Here is a 24,251-nt window from a genome sequence, read left to right as displayed (position 1 = left end):
AGCTGGGGCTGCTGCTGGGGGGGTCTAACATCAGCTCACGTAGACCAGGAAGAGTGCAGTGTCAACAATGCATGGAGTGTTGCTGTCACATCATCTAGAACAGATGTGAACAAAAAACAAAAAACAATTGCGCGATTGAATAGGAGTTCTAGCGTTAGACCCCTCCAGCCCCAGCTTCATCTCCAGCTGCAGCCCCAGCTCCCCTATATCTTAATTTTTTTTATATATATTTTTTTGGTCAATATACATAATCAACTTACTTTTGTAAAAAAAGGTTTAGGGAGAAATTCCCCTTTAAGATCATACTACAGTATCACACAAACATAAAAAGTAGATCCACAAGCTCAAAACGTGTAAATTAGAATTCTGAAAAGTAACAGTATACAGTACAGAGATGATATGTATTAAACACGCACGCATGCACTTGCAAGCATATGCACAGGTACACACACATGCACGCATGCACGCATGCACGCACGCACGTGCGCACGCGCACACACACACACACACACACACACACACACACACACACACACACACACACACACACACACACACACACACACACACAAACACACACACACACACACACACACACACAGAGAACACACATACACAGAAGAACACACGCACACGCGCACGCACACACACACACACTGACACACACACAGACACAGAACACATACTGGTACACATGCACACCTGCGATTGAGCAAAACATTTGTTTTTCTTTGTATTTTTTGCACAGCGAAACAAAACAAAGCTCCAAATTCAACTCATATCAGGAGCCAGGTTTCCTTGGTAACTCCAGCTTCCTTTGCAGCAGATCGAGGTTAAGATGAGCGCTATGTTCCACAGTCGCCTCACATGTTCTATCCTAGGGCTCTGATCACACAGCGCTGTTTCATTCAATTCAATAATAATAATAACGAAGATTTGTATTTATCCCCAAGGGGGAAATCAGCCAGTAATGTGAAAGATGAAACAAAAGCCATGCTCTCTGCCTGTCCTTATTCAGCCACTGCATCACTCCAATGGCCGCAAATAACACGTTGTCATTGGCTGCTACAGTTTATAGTTAGGTTGCATTATTCATGATCATAGAGAAACAAACTCATGTACGCACGCATGCACACACACAGTCGCGCACACACACACACACACACACACACACACACACACACACACACACACACACACACACACACACACACACACACACACACACACACACACACACACGCACACGCACAAACTGTGTTTTAATGAGAAGGCTCAACACTGGTGCTAGGAACTCTAATCCTTTATTCATGACTAACCCCATTACACAAGCAGATGTGTCCTAATGTGAAATATCTGTTGTTGCTTCATTATCAGCATCGAATATGGCATCCTGGCAGTGAGGTATCGGCGCGCCGTGGAGCAGGGAGTGTGTTTTTGCCACGACACTTGTTGCTCTGAGATTTACAGCAGTGGTTCCCAAACTTTTTTCTTTTTCAAGGACCACCAAAACGATACTCATTAGCCTGCGGACCCCCCATTTGAAAATACATGCCAAGGACCCCCATAAGAGAAGGTTTTTACGGCTCTATAGGGCCCCCGGTTTGACCTGGATTAGGCTACGGCCCCCTATTTAATGGCATTTATATCTCTGGGACCCCAATACATATTGTAAAATTAAACTTAATTTAACTCTGAGAGTGTACAAATGGAACCAAATGGAACCACTGATTTACAGTACTCTCCAATGTAAACAACGTAAGTGCCTTCACCCATAATAACAAAGGGTATTGTTATTCTTTCATTCCTAGACATAACACACCAAAATAAATCCTGCACATAAAAACGCAGCAAGTATAGCTGGCATAAAGCGGAGGGGCGGAAAATTGGCAATGACAATAGAGCCGTGATTTAAGAAGATGTCATCGAGTTGGCCCAGCAAAGCGAGCAGCTTCCCCCTAGAGCCAAACAGCTGCATGGCCCAGAATTCAATCTCTATTAACCACCTGTACATTATAAATGAATCTGTGATGGCTTCTGGTGACCTATTTACAGCGAGAACAACCATGGGAGAGATATAGCAGAGCAACTACATCAGGCTATTATCTCCTCATGATTCCAAATAGGCATCACCTCCCATCCAATGCATCTACCGCTGTCTCACAGCATGTGAGGAACTTGTCCCTCACAGCCAATCAAATTGTCAATGCATGCTGAAGTCATTCTGATACAACAGTGCAATAATACAGTAAGTCACACACACACACACACACACACACACACACACACACACACACACACACACACACACACAGTCACACACACACACACACAGCACACACACAGCACACACAGCACACACACACAGCACACACACACAGCACATGTACAAGCTCTCTCTCTCTCTCTGCGCACGCACGCACGCACGCACGCACGCACGCACGCACGCACGCACGCACGCACGCACGCACGCACGCACGCACGCACGCACGCACGCACGCACGCATAAACTATAGTTTCTGCGGGCTTAATCTCAGGTGTCCAACTCTTACTCATTACGCCCAGTGTTTCATAGAAGAAAGCAGAGCCTTGATTGAATTAGCATAAACCATTAATTACCTGCTGTCAGCGTGTGTACTATGTGTGTGTTCTTGTGTTCTTGTGTGCGCGTGCGTGTGTGTGTGTGTGTGTGTGTGTGTGTGTGTGTGTGTGTGTGTGTGTGTGTGTGTGTGTGTGTGTGTGTTGAAGTAATCTAATCAGTTCTGATTAATGATGATATAGAGGCTGGTGGTGGGTTCATGGGACTGTGTGTGTGTGTGTGTGTGTGTGTGTGTGTGTGTGTGTGTGTGTGTGTGTGTGTGTGTGTGTGTGTGTGTGTGTGTGTGTGTGTGTGTGTGTGTGTGTGTGTGTGTGTGTGAGTCAGTCTGTGAGGTGCAGTTCTGATTTATCTCGATGGCCGAGTGGCCAACGTGCTGTGCTCGATAAGCATAGCGGTTTGGCAGGTGTTTTTAAAGGGTGCCAATGGGCTGTCTCTATTGAGCCAGGCCTCCTACACTCTGAGGTGAGTGACTGCTGCTCTCGCCCACTCATCAGTAGCCACAGGGCTACTAAACACACACACACACACACACACACACACACACACACACACACACACACACACACACGATTTGTGGCATAAGACTGATCTGCATGGAGCTCTATACAAGTGCGCAGATGTGTGCATTTGTGTTTGTGTGCGTGCATTTGTGTTTGTGTGTGCGTGCGTGCGTGCGTGCGTGCGTGCGTGCGTGCGTGCGTGCGTGCGTGCGTGTGTGTGTGCGCATGCGCATGTAACAGCTTTCCAAAGCAGAATGCTGGTTGCGTGTGTAGCGGTGTCATCGCCAAGGAGACAAGAGCAAGCTGCCAGAAAGCAGGAAGAGTGTGCATACTGCAGAGTTACTCAAAGTGGGGTTTGGGGACCCCCAGGGGTCATTAGGGAGTTCCAGCCGGTCTCCAGCCAAAATAGATAACATATCATCAAAATCAGCTCAACCACTTTAACCCTACTGCATCATACACATCGATCTATAAGCTCATAGTTGTATTTCACTCTGCATATATTTAGCCCCGACCACTGCGTGTTTTCAGAGCGAGCTCTTATTATGAAGACCGAAAACTCTCAGGCCGTGAACTGGAAGTAAAAACGGATGTAAAGTAAGCCGCAATCCTATTTTTCTTTTTTTTACAATTTCTTTATCCCACGATTTTGTAACCCATTTTTCACCCCCTGTGTCAATTATCTAATGTGATGGCTGGCCAGGGGGAGGCAGTTTAGAGACCACAATTACTGCATGTTTTTGTGAGGGTACCTACCCTAGGGGACACAGGGAGAACATGCAAACTCCACACAGAAAGGCCCTTTTGCCAACCCCACCTCGGGTATGGGCACTGATGACGCAGAGGAGATGACGCCCCCAGCACCCACAGCGTCCCCAGTGGGAATCGAACCCAGGACCTTCTAGCTGTGAGGTGACAGCACTACCAACTGTGCCACCGTGCCCCCGCAATCCTATTTTAACAACAAAAATCTTGTATGGGGAGCCCTGGCACAATATTTTCAGACAGGGTTCTGTGGTCAAATACGTACATTAATTTGGGGGTCCTTGACATACAAAGGTTTGAGAACCATTGGCATCCTGCAGTGGTTCTCAAACTGTGGGTCGGGACACCCAGGGTCAAACATTGGCCAAATTGTCAAATAATATAAGAAAGGGCTCGGGCTGCCCTAGCGGTCCGGGGACCTAGGATGCTAAACAGACACCATGTCGCAGGTTCAACTCCCGATCCCGACGACCTTTGCTGTGTGTCACTCATCTCTCTCCCCCCATTTCCTGTCAACTTAGTGTACACTAAATATCTTTAAAAAAAAAAAAAAAAAAAAATGTAATGCCTCAACTTCTACAATTCCAAATGCTTGTCAGGGTGAGGAGTCCCGGGTCCCAAGTTCAAATATGATGACTTTGGGGGGTCACTCATGGCCTGAAAAGCTGCAGTGTGGCATACTGTACCTCTGCTTTCAGTCTCTCAATCTCTGTGTCCTGGTCCTCTAGCTGCGTGCGGAGCTGATTGGCTGCCACCTTCTCTGTCTCCACTATCTGGACGAGGTGGATGTACTTCTGCATCAACACCTCGCGCTCAATGATGATGTCAGAATAACTGAAGAAATAAATAGAGAAGAGTACCCAAAGAATTTAACTACAAAAGAATACCATCGCAAAATCAATATACAGTACGTGGTTTGTTCTTGTCCTGAGTACAAATACCTTGTAGTAGTGAACTAGCTGTGAGCTATACAGTTAGATTAATAGACTAGCTCTAGTCCATTCTCAGAGTTTCTGCCTTAAATTACCACTCTGGATTAGACTGTGTGTCCAGGACTGGAAGACCCTTTTTGTTTGCTCAATCAACAATTACTTTACTACTTTACTGTGTCATCTTGGTTAATGTTATGTTATGTTTCTTAGATTAGATTTTTCTCTACCACAAATATTAAGAATGTGATTCAGATTGCATTTAGACAGATGCTAGGTTCATTGTTACCTGGTATCCAAGCTTCTTTGTGGTACTACTGTGTGTGTGTGTGTGTGTGTGTGTGTGTGTGTGTGTGTGTGTGTGTGTGTGTGTGTGTGTGTGTGTGTGTGTGTGTGTGTGTGTGTGTGTGTGTGTGTGTGTGTGTGTGTCTCCGGCACCGGTCGATGCCAAATTGTCCACACACACTCCCTGGATGCCAATGATTGACCTCTGCCCCAACTTTTCCAGAACGGCCTGTTATAGCACCACCAGGAGGCCGACTTTTGAAAAACACAGATATTACTCCTCCAGATTCTGTCCAAAAATCCTGCAAATCGTTACACACTATCTCTATAGTCATGTGTTCAAGACGGATCTGTCCGATATTTCATATTCCATCCTAATTGGCTAAGATTGGCTTTCAAAGTTTGCAGGATTGGCCCGTTTTGAACAAAAAGCCTCAAATCATGAACGCAGCGTGCAATTTACGTGAAATCCTTCACAGACTTTCCTACTAGCCTGAGGAATATATCCCACCCTTTTCACATTGACCTGTTATAGAGCCACCAACAGGTGGATTTTTGCAAAACACATTTTTGGAACAAAATGCCTCAAATTTCCATCCAAGGAGTAAGAAGAACTGGCACTTGTACTGTAAATCACTAGTCTGTATACATTTTAAATTGTACTTGTAACAAAGCTTGATTTGATTCATTTAGATGTCATGTTTAAAAGAAAAGCACAAAAAAAAAAACTTCAAGGAGGAAACACAATAAAAGTCAAAGATGTATTTCTATTATGGTCCTTGGTCTTGGCCAAACAAAACATCAAAACACAACAGGCAAGCTGAAGTATACCTGGCCTGCTGTATAGCCTCCACCCATTCATCACACTCGTTCTCCTCCTCTGTCCGTAGCTCCAGAGGCTTCTGCCCGTCATGCCCGAACACGATGAGGAAGTAGTGCTGCAGAAGAAACAAAATGGAGTTGACAAAACTGTCTTTCTTAATCAATATTTACTCAGGATTATTGTTGCAACCATGCAGCTGAGCTTAGTATAAGCCACTCTCAGTCAGTCCGTCCGTCCGTCCATCCGTCCGTCCATCCAAAATCAAGCTACACTGGATGTAGGGTAAGTGATTTTCATTAGTTAAAATATGTGTTCAATATTAATTTCTGATAGTATTCATTGTTGAGTGTTTGTGCAGTAACAGTAACAAATAAAGATTTGGGGAGACATGGAGACCCATGTCTCCCCAAATCTTTATTAAACAGAAAATGCATTTTCAGATCGGGATACCAATTTTATCCAATCAGGATAGAGAACTCAGATACAGATTAAACAAGTGAAATTGGAAGTTATGACGCACACAAATAAATGAGCAAACAAAATTGGAACTAGAACAGTGTAGAAGCCATTTAACTGTTTTTTCTATGTAATTATTAGGATTTCTGTTTATTATTTAGTCTATTCGGTTTTGATATAATTATTTAGATAATTGAATTTAATTGATTAGTTCACTGAATTATTGGCTGATTGACACCAAGGGCACCAGGCCTATTGACAGAGCAGAGAGAGCATATCAAGGCTGGGGTGATTGGGAATGGTTATGCACCTGGGTGGAAATACAGCTTTTACCAGGCCAGCCAGGAGAATGCCACAGAGAGAAGCTGTTTGTTCTGTAACGCACTTTAATGGCGAAGTAAATATGCAAACAAACAACATTCAACTTGTGGACAATGGTTTCTTCTTGCCTGCGTAGTGCGTACAGCCCAAGTCTGGGTGCATCAGTGAGTTTTGTCTGTTTGTTTGAAAACTGACAGAGCCACTACAAAAGTAAAAGCCTATTCCATTGAACTTGAAACAAGAGGCCAGGAACTGGACATTCTGGTGAAACAAGAAGAAAAATAATTGGAAAAGGCCAAAGGATGGAGAATTGGAATCTGCAAGGAATGCAACGACAAGACGACAAACTAAACTGAACAACAATTGGACGTGCAGCACGAAGACAGCAACAGCACAAAGCCTCAGCAATAGGAGTCAGCTGGTATGTAGCAAACAAACATCGAATTTAAAAGGCTGTACAGGAAAACGGCAATAACTATTGTCACTGCTACCTTTTTTTTGTTTGGTGACACGTTTGATGGCAATTTCTGCACTGCCGTCCATTGTTTTATTATTGATGTGTTTGTCACTGCTGGACTTTTATTTGTGACACACTTGTTTTCGCACTGCCTTTATTATTTTGGGCATTTTCAATATTGCACCTGAACCAGACGCTGAACTATCAACAGCGCGGCTGCGCTTCTTTGAAGTTTATGTATGCACTGCACTTTATCGTGTGATAAAAGGGACATTGCAAATATGTTTGACAAAGACATGCAGCAGGATGACTTTCGCCAACTTTCATGGTGGGATCTGGATGATGAACTTGAACGTAAGCTACAATCTAAAGAAAGGAGCCAGTGGTGGGACAGTGATGAACTTCTTGAGCTCAGTCAGAAGGACCGAGCACTTGCTTCCTCAAATGGTGGTGCAGCTCCAAGCCAGATAAAGGGTCTGAAGGAGCACAGAGAAATTACTTTTGTCCCAAATGATGATGTGAAGGAAGGAAAGGCAACATCAGAATGGATGGAGAGGGATGCACACTCTTCCCCTCCCCCTACTGGATGGAGAGGGATGCACACTCTTCCCCTCCCCCTACTGGATGGAGAGGGATGCACACTCCTCCCCTCCCCCTACTGGATGGAGAGGGATGCACACTCTTCCCCTCCCCCTACTGGATGGAGAGGGATGTACACTCCTCCCCTCCCCCTACTGGATGGAGAGGGATGCACACTCCTCCCCTCCCCCTACTGGATGGAGAGGGATGCACACTCCTCCCCTCCCCCTACTGGATGGAGAGGGATGCACACTCCTCCCCTCCCCCTACTGGATGGAGAGGGATGCACACTCCTCCCCTCCCCCTACTGGATGGAGAGGGATGCACACTCCTCCCCTCCCCCTACTGGATGGAGAGGGATGCACACTCCTCCCCTCCCCCTACTGGATGGAGAGGGATGCACACTCCTCCCCTCCCCCGACTCACCAAGTGTGTTTGTGCTGCAACAGGAGCAGTCACTTATTGGAAAAGTGCACACAGTTTGAAGAAACATTGAATGAGGAAAAGATTGACTTCATAAAGGAGAAGGTCATCTGTGTAGGCTGCCTTAGGGGGGGACACATCAAGAGCTGTCAGGAGCAGAACAGTTACAATGTGTGTGGCCAAAATCACCCAGCAGTTCTTCACATGGAACACCAGGATACAGGAACATCCTCAGAACAAATGACATCATGTGGTCATATTGGGGCCGGTAGTGACTCTGAGGACAATTGTGTGATTGTACCAGTCCAGGTTAGTATGTCCAAAAAAGATGACAAAATATTACAAGCTCATGTATCTTTGTATCCTGCTGGTAGTTCTGGTACAGTCTGCACAGATGGGCCCCATGCAATGAGAACCAGTGAGGGGTGGGTTCTTAGTGGGCCACCTCAAGGTGGAACTGACGACAGGAGCAAGAGGGGCTGTTCCACCATTACCACCAAGCAGCACGACTTCATGGAGGAGACTTCAGAGGAGCAAGCTGACATGTTGAAACAACGTGTCACCCTGAAGAGACAGTTTAAAAAAGAATACACATCTTTTCTCCAGAAGACCAGTACACTGGAAGGGCCTGTCAGTCAACAAGCTCCATAATTTGCTATTGAGGGCACCAGAGAGAACAGACTCTCTGGTGAACAAACAGGCTGTTTGTTCTGTAACGCACTTTAATGGCGAAGTAAATATGCAAACAAAAAATAATTCAACTTGTGGACAATGGTTTATTCTTGCCTGCGTACAGCCCAAGTCTGGGTGCATCAGTGAGTTTTGTCTGTTTGTTTGAAAACTGACAGAGCCACTACAAACAGTATAAAAACGAAGCTGATTAATGGGTGCTCTCTCCTGAAATGTTGTCACCTACTGTACCTACTGTAGTGTCGTGATCCCCCCCCCCCTCCCCCTAAAACATAATCATCAGGTACTATGATTATACTAGGAGGAAGACATTTCAGGAAGAAAACAAAAATACACAGGGAAGACATTATTTGGATATTCTAACCACACCTGGGGGTCTATTAACTCCATAGACACATAAAACAGAAACACACACACACACACACACACACACACACACACACACACACACACACACACACACACACACACACACACACACACACACACACACACACAGCTATTTTATGTGTTTATGTGTCTTGCTTGTCAATCCCTTCCTCCATTATTAATACCATCAATTAAACCCTCTTCCTAGTCCCCCCTCCCTGATCCCCCCCTCCCTGATCCCCCCTCCATGACCCCCCCCCCCCCCCTCTCACATTAATTTCTTCTTCATCTCTCCTATTATTCTGACGAGTATCTGCCTTTAACCTACTTCCCCAGAGCCGACACAGACACATCCAGTGCACGCATGCCACGCACGCACGCACGCACGCACGCACGCACGCACGCACGCACGCACGCACGCACGCACGCACGCACGCACGCACGCACGCACGCACGCACGCAGGCAGGCATTATGTGAAAACGATAGAGGCTTTGCCTTTTATTCAAGCGGTCATGTCCTGGGGCGCTGGGTTACCAGAAGAGCTCCTATTCTTAGTGAGAGAAGGGAGAGCAGAACTGCACTGTACATGGACTCCCCCCCCCGCTCCTCCTCTTCATCCACCCACCGCTTTCCTCCTCTCTCCCTCCCTCTCTCTTTTTTCACTTCACCTCTCCGCCCACTCTTCTGCCCCTGTTCTCCCCGAGCCATCCTCACTTATCTTCTCGTCAAACCTCCTTTCTCCAGCTTCCCTCGTCCCTTCATACTGTATGTTCATTTCTGTCCACCCATCCACCCCCCTGAGATGCTCACCACCACCACCACAACTACTGTACCTCCAGAGTAATGGTAAGGATTCAGTTGACCGAACTCTAGATCTGCTATGTTCGCTGCAAAACACAGCGCACAACCAAGTATAAATCAGGCATAACTGAACCCAGAGGAGGCATTTCCCCTAGGAGTGGGGATGGGCTGCAGAGACCACCACACGATCACCAAGGTTACAGAACCACCCCCACCCCATACAGTTACACACACACACACACACACACACACACACACACACACACACACACACACACACACACACACTATGCTGGCTCCAACCTCATCCCTCACTGCAGCTTTGTGTGCGCCTTGTCGTTTTGATTCACTGAAGGGCCACATTTCATTACGTCCACAATAATCTAGCACTCATTGACACATAGAGAGAGAGAGAGAGAGAGAGATAAAAGAGAGAGAGAGAGAGAGAGAGAGAGAGAGATAAAAGAGAGCAGGAGAGAGAAATAAATTATTGTGAGAGAGGGAGATGTTACATAACATTTCTTAACGGAGTACATATTTCGAAACCATGTCACCACCTAACAAGATAATATTTCCATGGCAACACACTATCAGGTTCCTGTGCCACTGATTTTCTATTTAAGCCTTGATTGATTTATCCTGCCATTCCACGCATCACAAGGCGTATATAGGCCTACAGTACATAGAGGAGGAGGAGGATTTGGGGAATGCATAGAAATATTTAAAATTACATTGCATGGCACTGATGGGCATTCCATGCAATACATGGTAAATGGTGCATTTATACAGCACCTTTATCCATCCATGTAATGATGACAGCATTATAACACAGCAGTCCACCAACCGCCATCATGGTTTGTTGGGTGTCTAGTTTTGCCGCTGAGAACAAATGTATTAAGAGCTCTACACTGTTCCAGAGTGCTACTTCAATGTTCTCTCTCTCTCTGTGTAAACATGTTACCTCCCCTAGAACACAGCACCATTCAGCACTGCTGTCTCGCTCACTCTTCAAATGAGCTCGACTGTCCTCTATGTCCCCCAGGGCCCTTCAGTCTAGTGTAAGAAATTTCATTTAGAGTGTCGAGAGAGTGAAGAAAGACAGACACACACACACACACACACACGCACACATGCATGCAGTCGCACACGCGCGCACACGCAGTTTATAGTGTGAGTGTCCATCTGTTACCAGCTAATCTCCGGCACCGTTAACCCGGTCGATGCCAAATTTTGCACACACACTCCCTGGATGCCAACGATGAACCTCTGCCCCAAATTTTCCAGAACGGCCTGTTATAGCTCCACCAGGAGGCCGACTTTTGAAAAACACATTTTTGGATATTACATATTCTGTCCAAAAATCCCGCAAATCGTTATACAGTATCTCTATAGTCATGTGTTCAAGACGGATCTGTCCGATATTTCATATTCCATCCAGAACAACATTGGTTTTCAAAGTTTGCAGGATTGGCCCGTTTTGAACAAAAAGCCTCAAATCATGAAGGCAGTGTGCAATTTACGTGAAATCTTTCACAGACTTTCCTACTAGGCTGAGGAATATATCCCACCCTTTTCACATTGGCCTGTTAAAGCGCCACCAACAGGTGGATTTTTGCAATACACATTTTTGGCACAAAATGCCTTAAGCCATCCAATTGCCATCCAAGGTGTAAGAAGAAATGGCACCCTTTTCACATTGGCTTATTATAGCGCCACCCGGAGGCAACAACCTGACCTGCCCTGGTGGAGACCTGTGCCCCGAGGGGCACTTTTTCTAGTTCTAGTTTATTTTGCTAGCTTTAGTTATAATAATCATTTATTCTCCTGTTTTCTACATGAATATAACCATATTATAACAATATAAAATTAAATGGGAGTTAAATGCTGCAAACGTCGTTGAAGTGGGACTCATAAAATGTCCCTGGGACTCATCTAAAAGACCATCCCTGCATGCATACCAGGACTCATTACATTGAAAACCTATTTACATCACTGCACACACACACACACACACACACACACACACACACACACACACACACAGACAGACAGACAGACAGACAGACAGACAGACAGACAGACAGACAGACAGACAGACAGACAGACAGACAGACAGACAGACAGACAGACAGACAGACAGACAGACAGTTATAAGAACTCTTCGTCTCTGGTGGATGCGTGCACGCGACCTCGCCCTCAGGGCGTCTGTACACTCCTGATGAAGCTATAGTCAAAGTCTATTATACTGCCTCTACTATGATGTTGGATCACTGTTTTGTAGCAGAGATTAACGGGGCCATAGTCGCATCTGCACATTTCAGTAATAAGATAGGCCTATTGAAAATATAAACCCCCACCACCACTATCAATATAAACAGAGAGTTTATTGAATTACGGTGTGGGGCCACTAATATAAATGGAACTGGAATAGCTAAGCCAGTCACAGTCTGTCAGGAATAGTGGCATTGTAGTGTTTTGAACCTGTGCTGTAATTATGCAATTTCAGGAGCCAGGGTGAAAATCATGTCATCCAACAGATTCATCGGGTCTATGAGCATCTAATCTGTAGGAAGGAGAGATAATGAAACCAGTCCAACACTCCCCACTGACAGGTGCCGCCCCAGCTCGCCTGCTTCCCTCCCCTGAACATGAACACGGGACAATTGTGTTCGCACAGACGCCCGACAAAGCCATATGCACCACGGTGGATTCGAACCCACAACCTCTGTGGTGGTGGGCAGGAACTTTACTACTGCGTCACCCGAGTGCTAGCTGTGTAGTACCTTTTGTGTTGAGCAAAGAAACTTGACTGATACAGAGCACAAGCTGGAGTGATAAACGTAATATATAATATGCCAATCAGGCAGAGATAAAGAACAATGGGCTGTCCACACCAAAGCATGATGACTATTAGTATAAATACAATTAACTATCTGCAGAGATAGAAACTGAAGTGATACAAGTGACAGTTGAGATACTTTACATAATAACCAGTGCACTCTGTTAATGGTACATCAGCTAATGTGGCAATCAACAGCCCACACCCGGTTGTCTTTTCCATTGCTCTCCATGCTGTTCGCTTCCTCCTAAAAACACACACACACACACACACACACACACACACACACACACACACACACACACACACAAACTGTGGGACCGCCACATACACGCTCATAAGCACACAAACAAACCCATTAATGCAGGCCATAAACACACATACAGTAAGATATGCAAAAACACATATTTACATGTGATTATTGCGACTGTAGGTCGCAGATTACAATGAAAACCTGCAGAACCTGTCAGTCAGTCCGTCCAACATGCCACCATACAGTATATGGCTGTCAGCCTGTCACGCCTCGTGTCTCCATATATGAAGATCACGACACTGACCTCTTTAATTGTCTCCATATATGAAGATCACAACACTGACCTCATCAAACCCTGGATAGCCATACATGGAGAAGACTGGATCATCACCTAGATCTGCATATATAGAGCCAGCCAGCAACACTACATCTGACCTCAAACTTCAAACCCTTAGATCTCTTATGTAGCTGACCTTGTCTGACATTCCATATGTTGATCTTACCACACCCGTCCTTCCTCTTCGATGTCTCCCTTTTGACTGATACCTGTTGTGACGGCCCTGCCCCCTCTGCCTCTGCTCAGTAGGCTATCTGGCAGCCTGGGTGATTAGGGCAGAGTGGAGCAGGCCGTCAGGCCAACTGTGTACACCTGAGTGGGGTGTGGTTTGGGATAGTATAAGGAGGCCTCTCCTTCCATGCTCTCAACACACTCCATACATCCATACATGACTGATTACTGACATTGTCACATCTAATACCAGTTTATTTGATTATTGCCTAACTTATTTTAATTTAGAATAATAAATATATAATATAAAAGGTTTGCCTTGTGTGTGGACTCCCTTTTTGTCATGTATTGCCCTAGAATGCATGACAAATGGGGGCTCGTCCGTAAGGTCAGTTTGTTTGATTGTAAAACAAAATTAGTTTTTTGATTGAAATTGGTTAGTACTTGTCACACACAAGTTGGTTTTGAATTCCTCTTAGGAGCTGGAATCAGAGCAGCCTTTTGGCCCCAGAGGTAAGTGTTGGGACTTGCGCGTTACAGGGGTAGGTTGGGGTATGGTTTTTGTGAACAAACCCCTAAGAGACTGGTGCCGGTAGGGTATCCGTTTTTTGTTCTGTTCTTTATTTTACCCTTAGTGTGGTTTTTGTGTGGCGGCGGATTCTGAGGGTCACAATTTGTGGCTGGAGGGGAGAAATCCTCATGCTCAGTGGCCGACCGTAGGATTAAGTTACGTAGGTAGTATATAGGATCATTAGGTAGATTAGGGTGGAGGTTTTTTTTTGTTGCTTAAACTGCCTTACTGCCCCACACTTGCCTTGTACCTCATAGCCCCAACACTATATTTTTGGTAATCTGCATAATAATACAAATTACTGCCATTGTACAAAGGGTTAAGTCACCGTCTGTTGAAACGAGATTTTATTCAGTACCCAAGCATGTGTAGAGAATGAAGAGTATCATACAGGCTAACCTGGAGGATTCTGGGGGTGCTGGTGAATGGGGGAATAAGAGTGGTGCAAGCTTTATGACTGGGTTGTGTATTTTGAACATGGCTATGCAATTTGAAGTGTCTGAAAAACGTCTTCCATAGGTTTAAAACCAGACTGGTGAGCATTTGGGGAATTCGGGGAGTTGGGAACATATGAATAAAATGTTCAATGACAAAATGGCCCAAACAATGCTTTTCAGGTTGCATGTGTTGTGGGTGACCCAGGCGGTGCTTTTCAGGTTGCATGTGTTGTGGGTGACTCAGGTGGTGCTTTTCAGGTTGCATGCGCTGTGGGTTGGTTCAGTTTGTCATTTGGCTGTTGTGTGTTGCCTTGGATTGGCAAAAAGCACACTTTGTTGGTGTGTGCCTCCTTTGATGTCCTGTTGAGGGCAAGGAGGGCAAGGAGGTCCACGGACTAAGCCTGGCATAAGGCTTAAGTCCAAATTCATTTGGATGTTCCATGAATTATTTGGGTCCTAGATCCTGAATTCGAGATACATGGTGGCTTGCCTATTGGATTTAAGTTGCTTCAGTCACTGAAAATGTCAAACCCAGTCATGGAAACCACTTGCACTGACTCTTACACTCATTTTTCAGTAGTATACTGACATGTTTTGTGATCTCTTCAACACCTAATCAGAGGCCGATGCAATGGTTTTTTTGTAGCTACAATTTGGATGTTCAACATATTAAAGGTTACCCTAGAATTATGTGTTAACCTGTTTCGCTTACATACTGTATCCAGGTTGCTGAGGCTGGGGGCAGGATGGTGTGGCAAATTGGGGAGGCAGGTATTTATGGTTATAGCATACATGGTGCATATTTGTTTGGTAAGCCTTGTTGCACAATGTACATATTAAAACAGGAAAAATATAAGGGTCTATGCAAAGGCTAGTGGCCTACATGTCCAAACATGTGCAGGTGTTGGACTGTACATTTAAAGATTTAGACCATTTTTTACCAAATAAAATTTGGTGGAAATGTAAGGGGGAGCCAAGAATGGCTTTATACATGAAAATATACCAATGATGCAGCCTGCAAGATGTCAATGAGAACCTACCAACTGCAGCATACAACCATATGTTGATCTGACCTCATCAAACCCTGTACACTCAAGACACGCTCCATATATGGCCAGTACATAATTCATTCCATATGTTGATCTGACCCCCCCATGCCAAAGCGGCAGTGCTCGCCCAGCAGTCTGCCGTCACCCAGGCGGATATGTTGATCTGACACCCCCATTCCAAAGCACCAGCCTAGGCGGATGCGTGCTTCTCGGTGGATGCACGATTCTCGCCATCAGGGCGTCTTACTGGTATATATGTAAACAGTTACAGGCAGTGCTCTGTGACAGCACAACACAGTGATCCGGGATTACCTTACAGTGGGAGGATAGAGGCTCCCCTCCTCCACTCTTTACTAAAGGTGGGATGTTTTCTTGTATACATTAAAACGCACGCACGCACGCACGCACGCAGTTGGCATTATAGCTATGGACCAGAGCTAGTAAAGAGTATAGTGGGAAGTTACCCTCTCAAGGAACCCTGATCTATTCTACACAATACTACATGGTAAAGTAAGAAATGGTGACATTAGTGCAGGCAGGCCTTAAGCAGATATCTGCACAAAATGTTGCAATGAATATTGTATTGAACTTAAATATGTGTAGTGCATCTCATGTCTCTGTAGGTTAAGAATATAATTCATCAATATTTAAAAAGTACTGGAACTGTTTGTTAAACCTCACAAAAACTATGCCTAAACCTAACCTTAACCTAACCCTAACCTCACAAAAACTATGCCTAAACCTAACCTTAACCTAACCCTAACCTCACAAAAGCTATGCCTAAACCGAACCTTAACCCAGCCCTAATCTAAAAAATCACACCCGTGTGAACTGAGTGGTGTAAGGTCTTATATAGACTGATCAGCTGTGGTCTGACGTAATGTCTGACGTAATGAAATCACACCGTGTGAACTGGGTGACCATAGCAACCATGCTCATTTTTTGGTACGAACAGACAGACAGACAGACAGACAGACAGACAGGCAGACACGTAAACTAACAAAGCCAGTTGTAGGAGTGGTTTACACCACTCAAAAAAACTACAGAATTTTCCAGGTAGTTGGAAAAATAATGGTAGCAGCTGGATTTTAATCAGTCAAAGTCGAGGGAGTAGACCACTAGAAGCAAGGCAGCTGGCACAATTGTGTTTTGTTTGTATTAGAAGGTGAATACCATCCGCCCGAGCGGGTGGTACCTGCATAAATAAATGGCTTTTACCTGAATAAATAAATGCCTTGATACTCTTAATGGATACATATGCGGCTTAATAATATACATCCATGATCCTTGATCCTTGCGCGCAGCGCCTACATCGTCTTTTGCAGTCAAATGAAGTTTGTCCTTTTGCAGTTGCCGTTGAAAATGCCGGCCCAGCGATGCTCGGAACATGAGTCATGAAGTGGCTCATGAATTATTCATAGATTTGGAAATGGTCGCCTACGAATACAATATTCGCAGCCGGGTGAGTGTCTAAACGGAAGTACTTGAATTTGACAGAAGTGCCACCCAAGAAAGTTACATTGAGGCTTTACATAACTGTTTATATTCCCTGTGCATGAAACCTGTATGGTACATACAACATACAACGGAGATGTCCCTCTCCATAGACACGCTCTGCATTACAGTAGGTCACAACCTGCAGGCATTTCTCCTCAGAGATAAGACAAGGTTGGGAACAAGGCTACCGTTTACCTTGAATGTCTTCATCATCATGTAAAGGAGAATGATTTAGTGAAATGAGGGCATCAATTTGTCAGCCTCACCATGAGGCTGACAAATTGATGCTGTGGCAGTGGCACAAGTGAATGTGTCACACACCATGCAACATGGAGCATGACACAGGCACAATGGAGGGGATGCACAGCACACTCAAAATTAGTTACAGTATTAGAAAATCCCTTGCGTCATGTGTTTTGGGTCACGGTTTTGGTTCAGTTTCTTTTCCCATCATCTGCCTCGTCATCCTTTTTTCAAATGAAAAACAAATCTTAAGTCACTGACCACTGAGGAGAAGGCACTGTCACAAAAAAGCATCACTTTACAGCTATAAAACTCAGGTTAATTTTGTTTGTTTTCATGTAATGCACAACAATTTTAGTTGAATTGTTGTACAAATAATTGCGATGAATAATTTAATTGTGTTTTTTGAGATTCAAAATTCAAATGATGACATATGACAAATACTGTACTTAAAATATACAAAGACATTACTGATATTAACTGGTACCAAAAATCTAAATAATGAGGGATTGTTGGGGAAGCCCTGCAACCGTGAGCTTCAGGAGGGCATAAGTTGTATAATGGCAACAACAGCACAAGCATAGCGCCAGTACTCCAGGGCAGTTGTTGTTAAAGTAATGTCTCTCTAAGCATGATGATGTCAGTGGTCCATCTGAGATGAACCCGACCCCTATTTATTTTGGGGACCCCATGGCCTTTCCTCTAGTGCCACCCTTAGGCCAAAATATAAGATGTCAAAACTCAAAACATTACGCTACATTAGCAGTATTGATACTTTTACTTAAGTAAGAAATGTGAGTACCTTTTCCAAAAGTAATATGCATATACACATATCTACAGTATTCTTGTCAATGCACCTGTTTCCCAATCCCTATCCATGGTTTTGTTATGAAATGTCTTCCTGAAATGTGTGTGTGTGTGTGTGTGTGTGTGTGTGTGTGTGTGTGTGTGTGTGTGTGTGTGTGTGTGTGTGTGTGTGTGTGTATGTGTGTGTGTGTGTGTGTGTGTGTGTGTGTGTGTGCGCAATCTGTGTATGCACAAGTGTGTCATATTAAATGCATTACCGTTCCATATCAGTACCTGTGGGTCATGCCGGGGGGGGGGGGGGGTCATCTCTATGATAAATAACAACATCTAAGAAGGTGGATGGCCCCAGAGCTTCTGTCAATGAAGGGCCTCCCCTAAAACACCAGCGAGGGCAGAATGCGATGTTCGATATATTGATTGGTGTGTTTGTATGTGTGTGTGTGTGTGTGTGCGTGCATGAGCTTAATGCATTATTCTGACCCCAGGCACTACCCAACCTGAGGCGGTACTGTGTGGACTCAGAGCACCAAGTGTTACAAGTAGGAAGGATTTTTAAATTGGTTTAAAGTTTTCTGCTGTGTACGAAATAAACCAAAAGCACAGTGTAACCTTCTCCCATGATGTGCTCATATCACCAACTCTCATTTGAAGAATCGCCCCTCGAGAAATCATTTCAACATTAGAGCCATAATTGCCTTAAGATTTGATTCAACTGTTGACAAGAAATGGATCCCTGAAGGTGATGCATCCCTTTTAAAGTTGCACTTCATCTTATGTAGCATCGAGGCAGAGAGATACTGTAGATGCATGGACACTCCATGGCATCACTGCAAATGGTGCGAATTTTCTGATCTGACATTATTACATTTCATAATGATCATGACACTTTGCATAAACAATGGGGGGAAATGGAAAGCAGCCCAGGGTGTAATGAATTAGTCCCTGATGTTCACTATTACTGAGGGCGACGTGTAAATGCAACATTCTGAGGAACTACTGGAACTTCCAAATGAAAGCTAATTTCTAATTATGACACACACTTGCATGTGCAGTTGTGCACAATGCACATTCAAAGGTTGCGCTAGGATTTTAAACCAGCAGCCATAAAAAGGCCATATCCATTTTCAAAGCATGAACGACAAGCAGGTGCAGAAATGTAGCCTAACAGTTACGGATTGTTTTTGATCGAAAACTATTTGAACAAAAAGGGAGAGACGGCGAGATCCGGTCCCTTCCTGCAAAAAGAAGTAATATAAAGAATAGACTAACAAGATGAAGCTATCTTGCACAAGCGTATTAATAACATTAAATTGGTGCATTTTGTGTGCTTGGCTGTGTGTCTGCTGTGTGTGTGTGTGTGTGTGTGTGTGTGTGTGTGTGTGTGTGTGTGTGTGTGTGTGTGTGTGTGTGTGTGTGTGTGTGATTTCTTAGAACGCATTGTCTTCAAAACGGGCAATCAAATGGTACTCAGTGACAACACAACCTTGCAGTGTGGCTAGAGATGGGACACTGTTATGTAGTGTCTTTAGGCATCTCTATTTGCTGTTTCATCTTCAAATGTGTCCATCGTTATTGATTTGTGGTAGGACAACTTGACATTGCACAAATTGCATTTGACCTCGTTTTCATTACATTTTTCATAGCAGTTCCCCATGGTACTTCTCATATGTGCCAATCTCCATCTAGCTGTGTATTGCCCTCTCCTGTGAAAGTGCCTGTGTTAGTGTGTGTGTGTGTGTGTGTGTGTGTGTGTGTGTGTGTGTGTGTGTGTGTGTGTGTGTGTGTGAGTGAGTGAGTGAGTGAGTGAGTGAGTGAGAGAGAGAGAGAGAGAGAGAGAGAGAGAGAGAGAGAGAGAGAGAGAGAGAGAGAGAGAGAGAGAGAGAGAGAGAGAGAGAGATACAGGTATACCGGTATTTGAAATGTGTCTCATTTGCAGTAGTAATAATTAATTGTCGTGGTTCCTTTTTTTTTTACCTGCCTTGGCTTCCATAGGGAATTATATTTTCTGTCTTTTGCCATAAAAAACTAAAAAGAAAGTGCCAATTACCGGCCAAACGTGATCGCTGGTGCACATGCATATACACATTCACCAGGAAGTCAGATCTGACACGCAAAACTTGTTCTTGCAGTGGCTGCAACCAGGAAGGAGAATGCTTCCCTGTCTACAATCAAGCATACTTTATCAACCAGAAGATTCAACCCATAAGCCCAATTTATATTTAGTTGTACGATGGAGTCCCATGCGTCAGGTCTCTCTGGGGAAAAATGTATATATTTCCTTTTAATACATAACATAACTACATCCACTGAAACTGGTGGGCTCTTTGCACAACGGGTGATCCAGGCTGTGAACACCTTTGAACATTGTTTGTGGTTCATGGCCTTTGCAGAATTATGCCATTTATAGGCTACTTGGATTAATGATGGACACTTCAGGGGAGGGAGGGGTTGTGCCTGATAACCATACACAGATAAATATGTAGGCCTTTTACATACATACATACATACATACATACATATACATACATACATACATACATACATACATACATACATACATACATACATACATACATACATACATACATACATACATACATACATACATAGTATCAATTGTATGTATGAAACAATTCAGACCAATGTAAAGGCTCTCCATGTTATTTGAAGGGTTTTGTGTATTTTTATTGAGTACAAGAGTGTGAGAGAAACAGAAAGACACACACACACACACACACACACACACACACACACACACACGCACGCACGCACGCACGCACACACACACACACACACACACACAAAGTGTGAGAGAGTGAGAGAAAAAAGCAGTGCTCAGTGTTGTGTGTGGGTGCACTGTGGATCAACGTGGGGGTGTGATACTGCAGGTTGTCAGCAGACTCAATCTACTGCATAAAGCAATGCCGAAGAGCAGGAGCTAGACTGAGGGAGAGTGTTTATTTAGCCCCATGAACCCTAGTGTCCATGTTCTGGGAATGCCATAATAGGCAAACATTCAGCGAAAATATGCAAACAATCAGCTAACATTGTAGCAGAACTTCAAGCTCACAAGGCAAAGATTGGCTAATTTTGGCAAAGGCATTTGGTGCAGAGGAGAAAAAAAGGAGAGGACAGAGTACAGACCACTGTTGAACCCCGGTTAACTAAGGATATAAGGATTACGTAGTTGACTCCGAGTGTAGACGTTTGGTTACATTTTTCTACACTCTGAATTAAATATAGATACATAATACACTTCTCGTCTCCTCTCTCCTACACACTTGCCACTCATCTATCTGCACAGGGAATTGAACCAGGAGCTAGCAGGCGCTCTGGAATTCTCCTTGATTCATTTTTTATTGCAGTCTCACATGCACGCACACATTTCCACACAAGGCCTCAACGAGCAACCCCAAGTGTTGTTGCATTGCATTGTGGTTAATCTTCCAGACCGTATGGCCATCCAAGTTACACGGTTACATGGTAAAAACACAAGCTTTTAGCTGAGAGCGGATTAAAAATAACCCCTAATTAAACAGCACAGCTGGAAAGAGAGAGAGAGAGAGAGAGAGAGAGAGAGAGAGAGAGAGAGAGAGAGAGCGCGAGAGAGAGAGAGAGAGAGAGAAGGAGAGGAAAACAAAGGGATTCGCCTTCCATTCATATCATCATGCTTAATGCATAATTCAAAAGGCTTTACATGTCAGAAAACCTACAAGTGATGGAGCCCATAGACCACTGGATTCAGATGAATGAACAGGAATGGTTAATGAGTAAGAGTTACCCAACCTTTGGTGAGACTGAAAAAGAACAGACTGAGAACTACATGCCAAAATATGACTCGTATTTATGCTAGTGGTGCAGAGTAATATCTTCCACAAAGTCTATATGGGCTCAGTGGACCATACGTTCACTAGTGGTCCACAGATCACCTCCCAAAACCCACAAGAAGTTCATTTATGGTCTCCTGAAGGTTCTGCTCCATTGTTTCTGCATGGATGATATCCACCCATGTTACTCCTTCTTCCTTCCATACCATTAACTTGTAGATTATAATTCTTCTCAACACATAGTTGTCTACATGATAATGTTAAGACTTTATGGTTGATGATACACTTACACTAAGCAAGCAATTTGTGAGCAAAGTTCTCACACAGACATCAAAGTGAAACACATGCATGGTCAGAAATGTAGACCTAATGTTTCCATGGCAACACAATACACCATATAGGCTACTACAACTGCACCTCTCTGACCCTTTTCTCTCCAAATGAATCTTCTTTACACACTCAAACATCAATATAGCCTACAAACTAGACTATTAGACTTTTTAATCTAATCCATAATTATGCCATTGCATTTGTGATAAAAGGGGACAGCTGTGCACATATTCAACAGGTCTGTACTTGCAAGGCCCATTATGATGAATTGAAAATGGTGGACCCTCTTGTAAACAAGTGTAATACTTTATGGTCTCGTCCACTCACAGTTGACAGTTTTTGTATTGAGTTGTACTTGAAATGTACTGTAATACTGCAAACTGTTATAATCAATCAATTCTGATTCAATAAATAAATAATTAATAAATACAGCTTTGAATATGAACAAGTGTGACATTGTCAGGAAATCGCTGGGATAGGAGAAGAGGGAGTGTTATAAAGACTAAGAGCATGGGTGGGGGTTCTCTGCTGAACTGTTAACAACATCGTGGACTTTATTTTAAAAGTCCTGTTTATATGGAAGCGCTCCCTCGCCAGCCAGCCAGCCAGCCATTTATTCTCACCTGTTTATCCAGCGGTTCCTTCCCCGCAGTGGACATCTTGGGCGCAGGGACGCGCTCGCAGGTGCATCCCTCCAACAGGTAAATCCCGGCGGGGCGCGCACTCTGTTCGTTCTCGAAGTAGAACAGCACATTCTGGTACAGTGCGAAAAACTTGTCGTGCCAGCGGCTGTTCTCCGCAGTCTTCTTGCTCAGGTACCCGCGCTTGGTCCCCTCTTTACGCGCAACTACCGACAGGAACAGCGCGTGTCCTTCATTGTATCGCACACTCTTCTGCATGTTTGCTGGTTTATTTATTTTCTTTTATCTCGTTTTCTAATTCTCTTTAAGAACGGAGATGTTCTCGTTTGGTAGTTTTCACATGAAGCTCATGCTTATCGCCGGGATGCGTGCAAACTTTTCCCTTTGAATGTTCAGCAGCAAAGTGGAGATGCGATGCGGGCGGCGCACGGAAAAGTTGCCCCGCCGATGGAAGCAGCACTCCTCCGGGGAAACTCATTCTAAAAAATGCCCGTCTGCCTGTCCATCGAGGACTATAAAATCCATGTTCTCTGCGTTTCTATTATGAATAAATAAATATGTAGATTGAGAAAGAGAGGTAGGATAATCACCGTATTTTGCTGTGAGGCGAGAACTCTCAACCGAGCAGACAGTGAGCGAATCCCAGTCAGAGATAAACTGTGCCTGTGTAATCTGCTTTGACACTGGTTAACTCTCTCTGCGGAGATGCTCGGTGGCTGGCTGGGCAGGGCAGCGCTGGAGTTGGCGGAATTAAAGGCGGAGCGTGAGTTTAGAGTTGAGGGAGTGTGTGTGTGTGTGTGTGTGTGTGTGTGTGTGTGTGTGTGTGTGTGTGCGCGCGCGCGCGCACAGACAGAGAAAGAGGCAGAAGGGAGAAAGAGTCAGATAAGTGGGCCTGAGAATTTACTTGATAAATTGTATTTGTTAAATTTAAATACAATACATGGATAGTAGGCCTGCCTACAGATTACTGCCTAATCCAGTAGTTTTCAACCCTTTTCATATCAAGGCCAATTATTTATTTGGCATTTTAGCGACAGACCACCATTTGATGAGATTTAGCCTTGCATAACCAAAACTAAATAATATCTTGTTATCGTTGGATAAGATTTTGTCCACATTCCATGCTGTATTGATGTGGTACAGTAGTGGTACCAACTTTCCATAATTTAGCTGGGAACCACCTGGAACCCTCTCAAGGACCACTGGTGGTCCCCGGACCACTAGTTGAGAACCACTGGCCTAATCTATCAG

The 24,251-nt window shown here is 44.3% G+C and overlaps 1 protein-coding gene across 1 annotated transcript in view; it reads right to left on the bottom strand.

The window, feature by feature from the left end:
* rasgrf2b (Ras protein-specific guanine nucleotide-releasing factor 2b) overlaps positions 1-23,258 on the bottom strand; it is a gene marked incomplete at its 5' end in the record, with an annotated part of 63,411 nt that extends 40,153 nt beyond the window's left edge. The window contains 3 exons of the mRNA XM_079515753.1: positions 4,551-4,698; positions 5,910-6,016; positions 22,983-23,258. Of these exons, the coding sequence (XP_079371879.1) occupies positions 4,551-4,698; positions 5,910-6,016; positions 22,983-23,258 (531 nt within the window). The remainder of the gene's footprint in view (positions 1-4,550; positions 4,699-5,909; positions 6,017-22,982) is intronic.
* Positions 23,259-24,251: the final 993 nt, after the last annotated feature.

Source organism: Electrona antarctica (genome assembly GCF_951216825.1).
Source record: "Electrona antarctica genome assembly, chromosome: 12".
In the NCBI taxonomy this organism is placed as follows: Eukaryota; Metazoa; Chordata; class Actinopteri; order Myctophiformes; family Myctophidae; genus Electrona; species Electrona antarctica.
The sequence above is the reverse complement of the archived record's forward strand: the minus strand, read 5'-3'. Positions and strand labels throughout refer to the sequence as shown.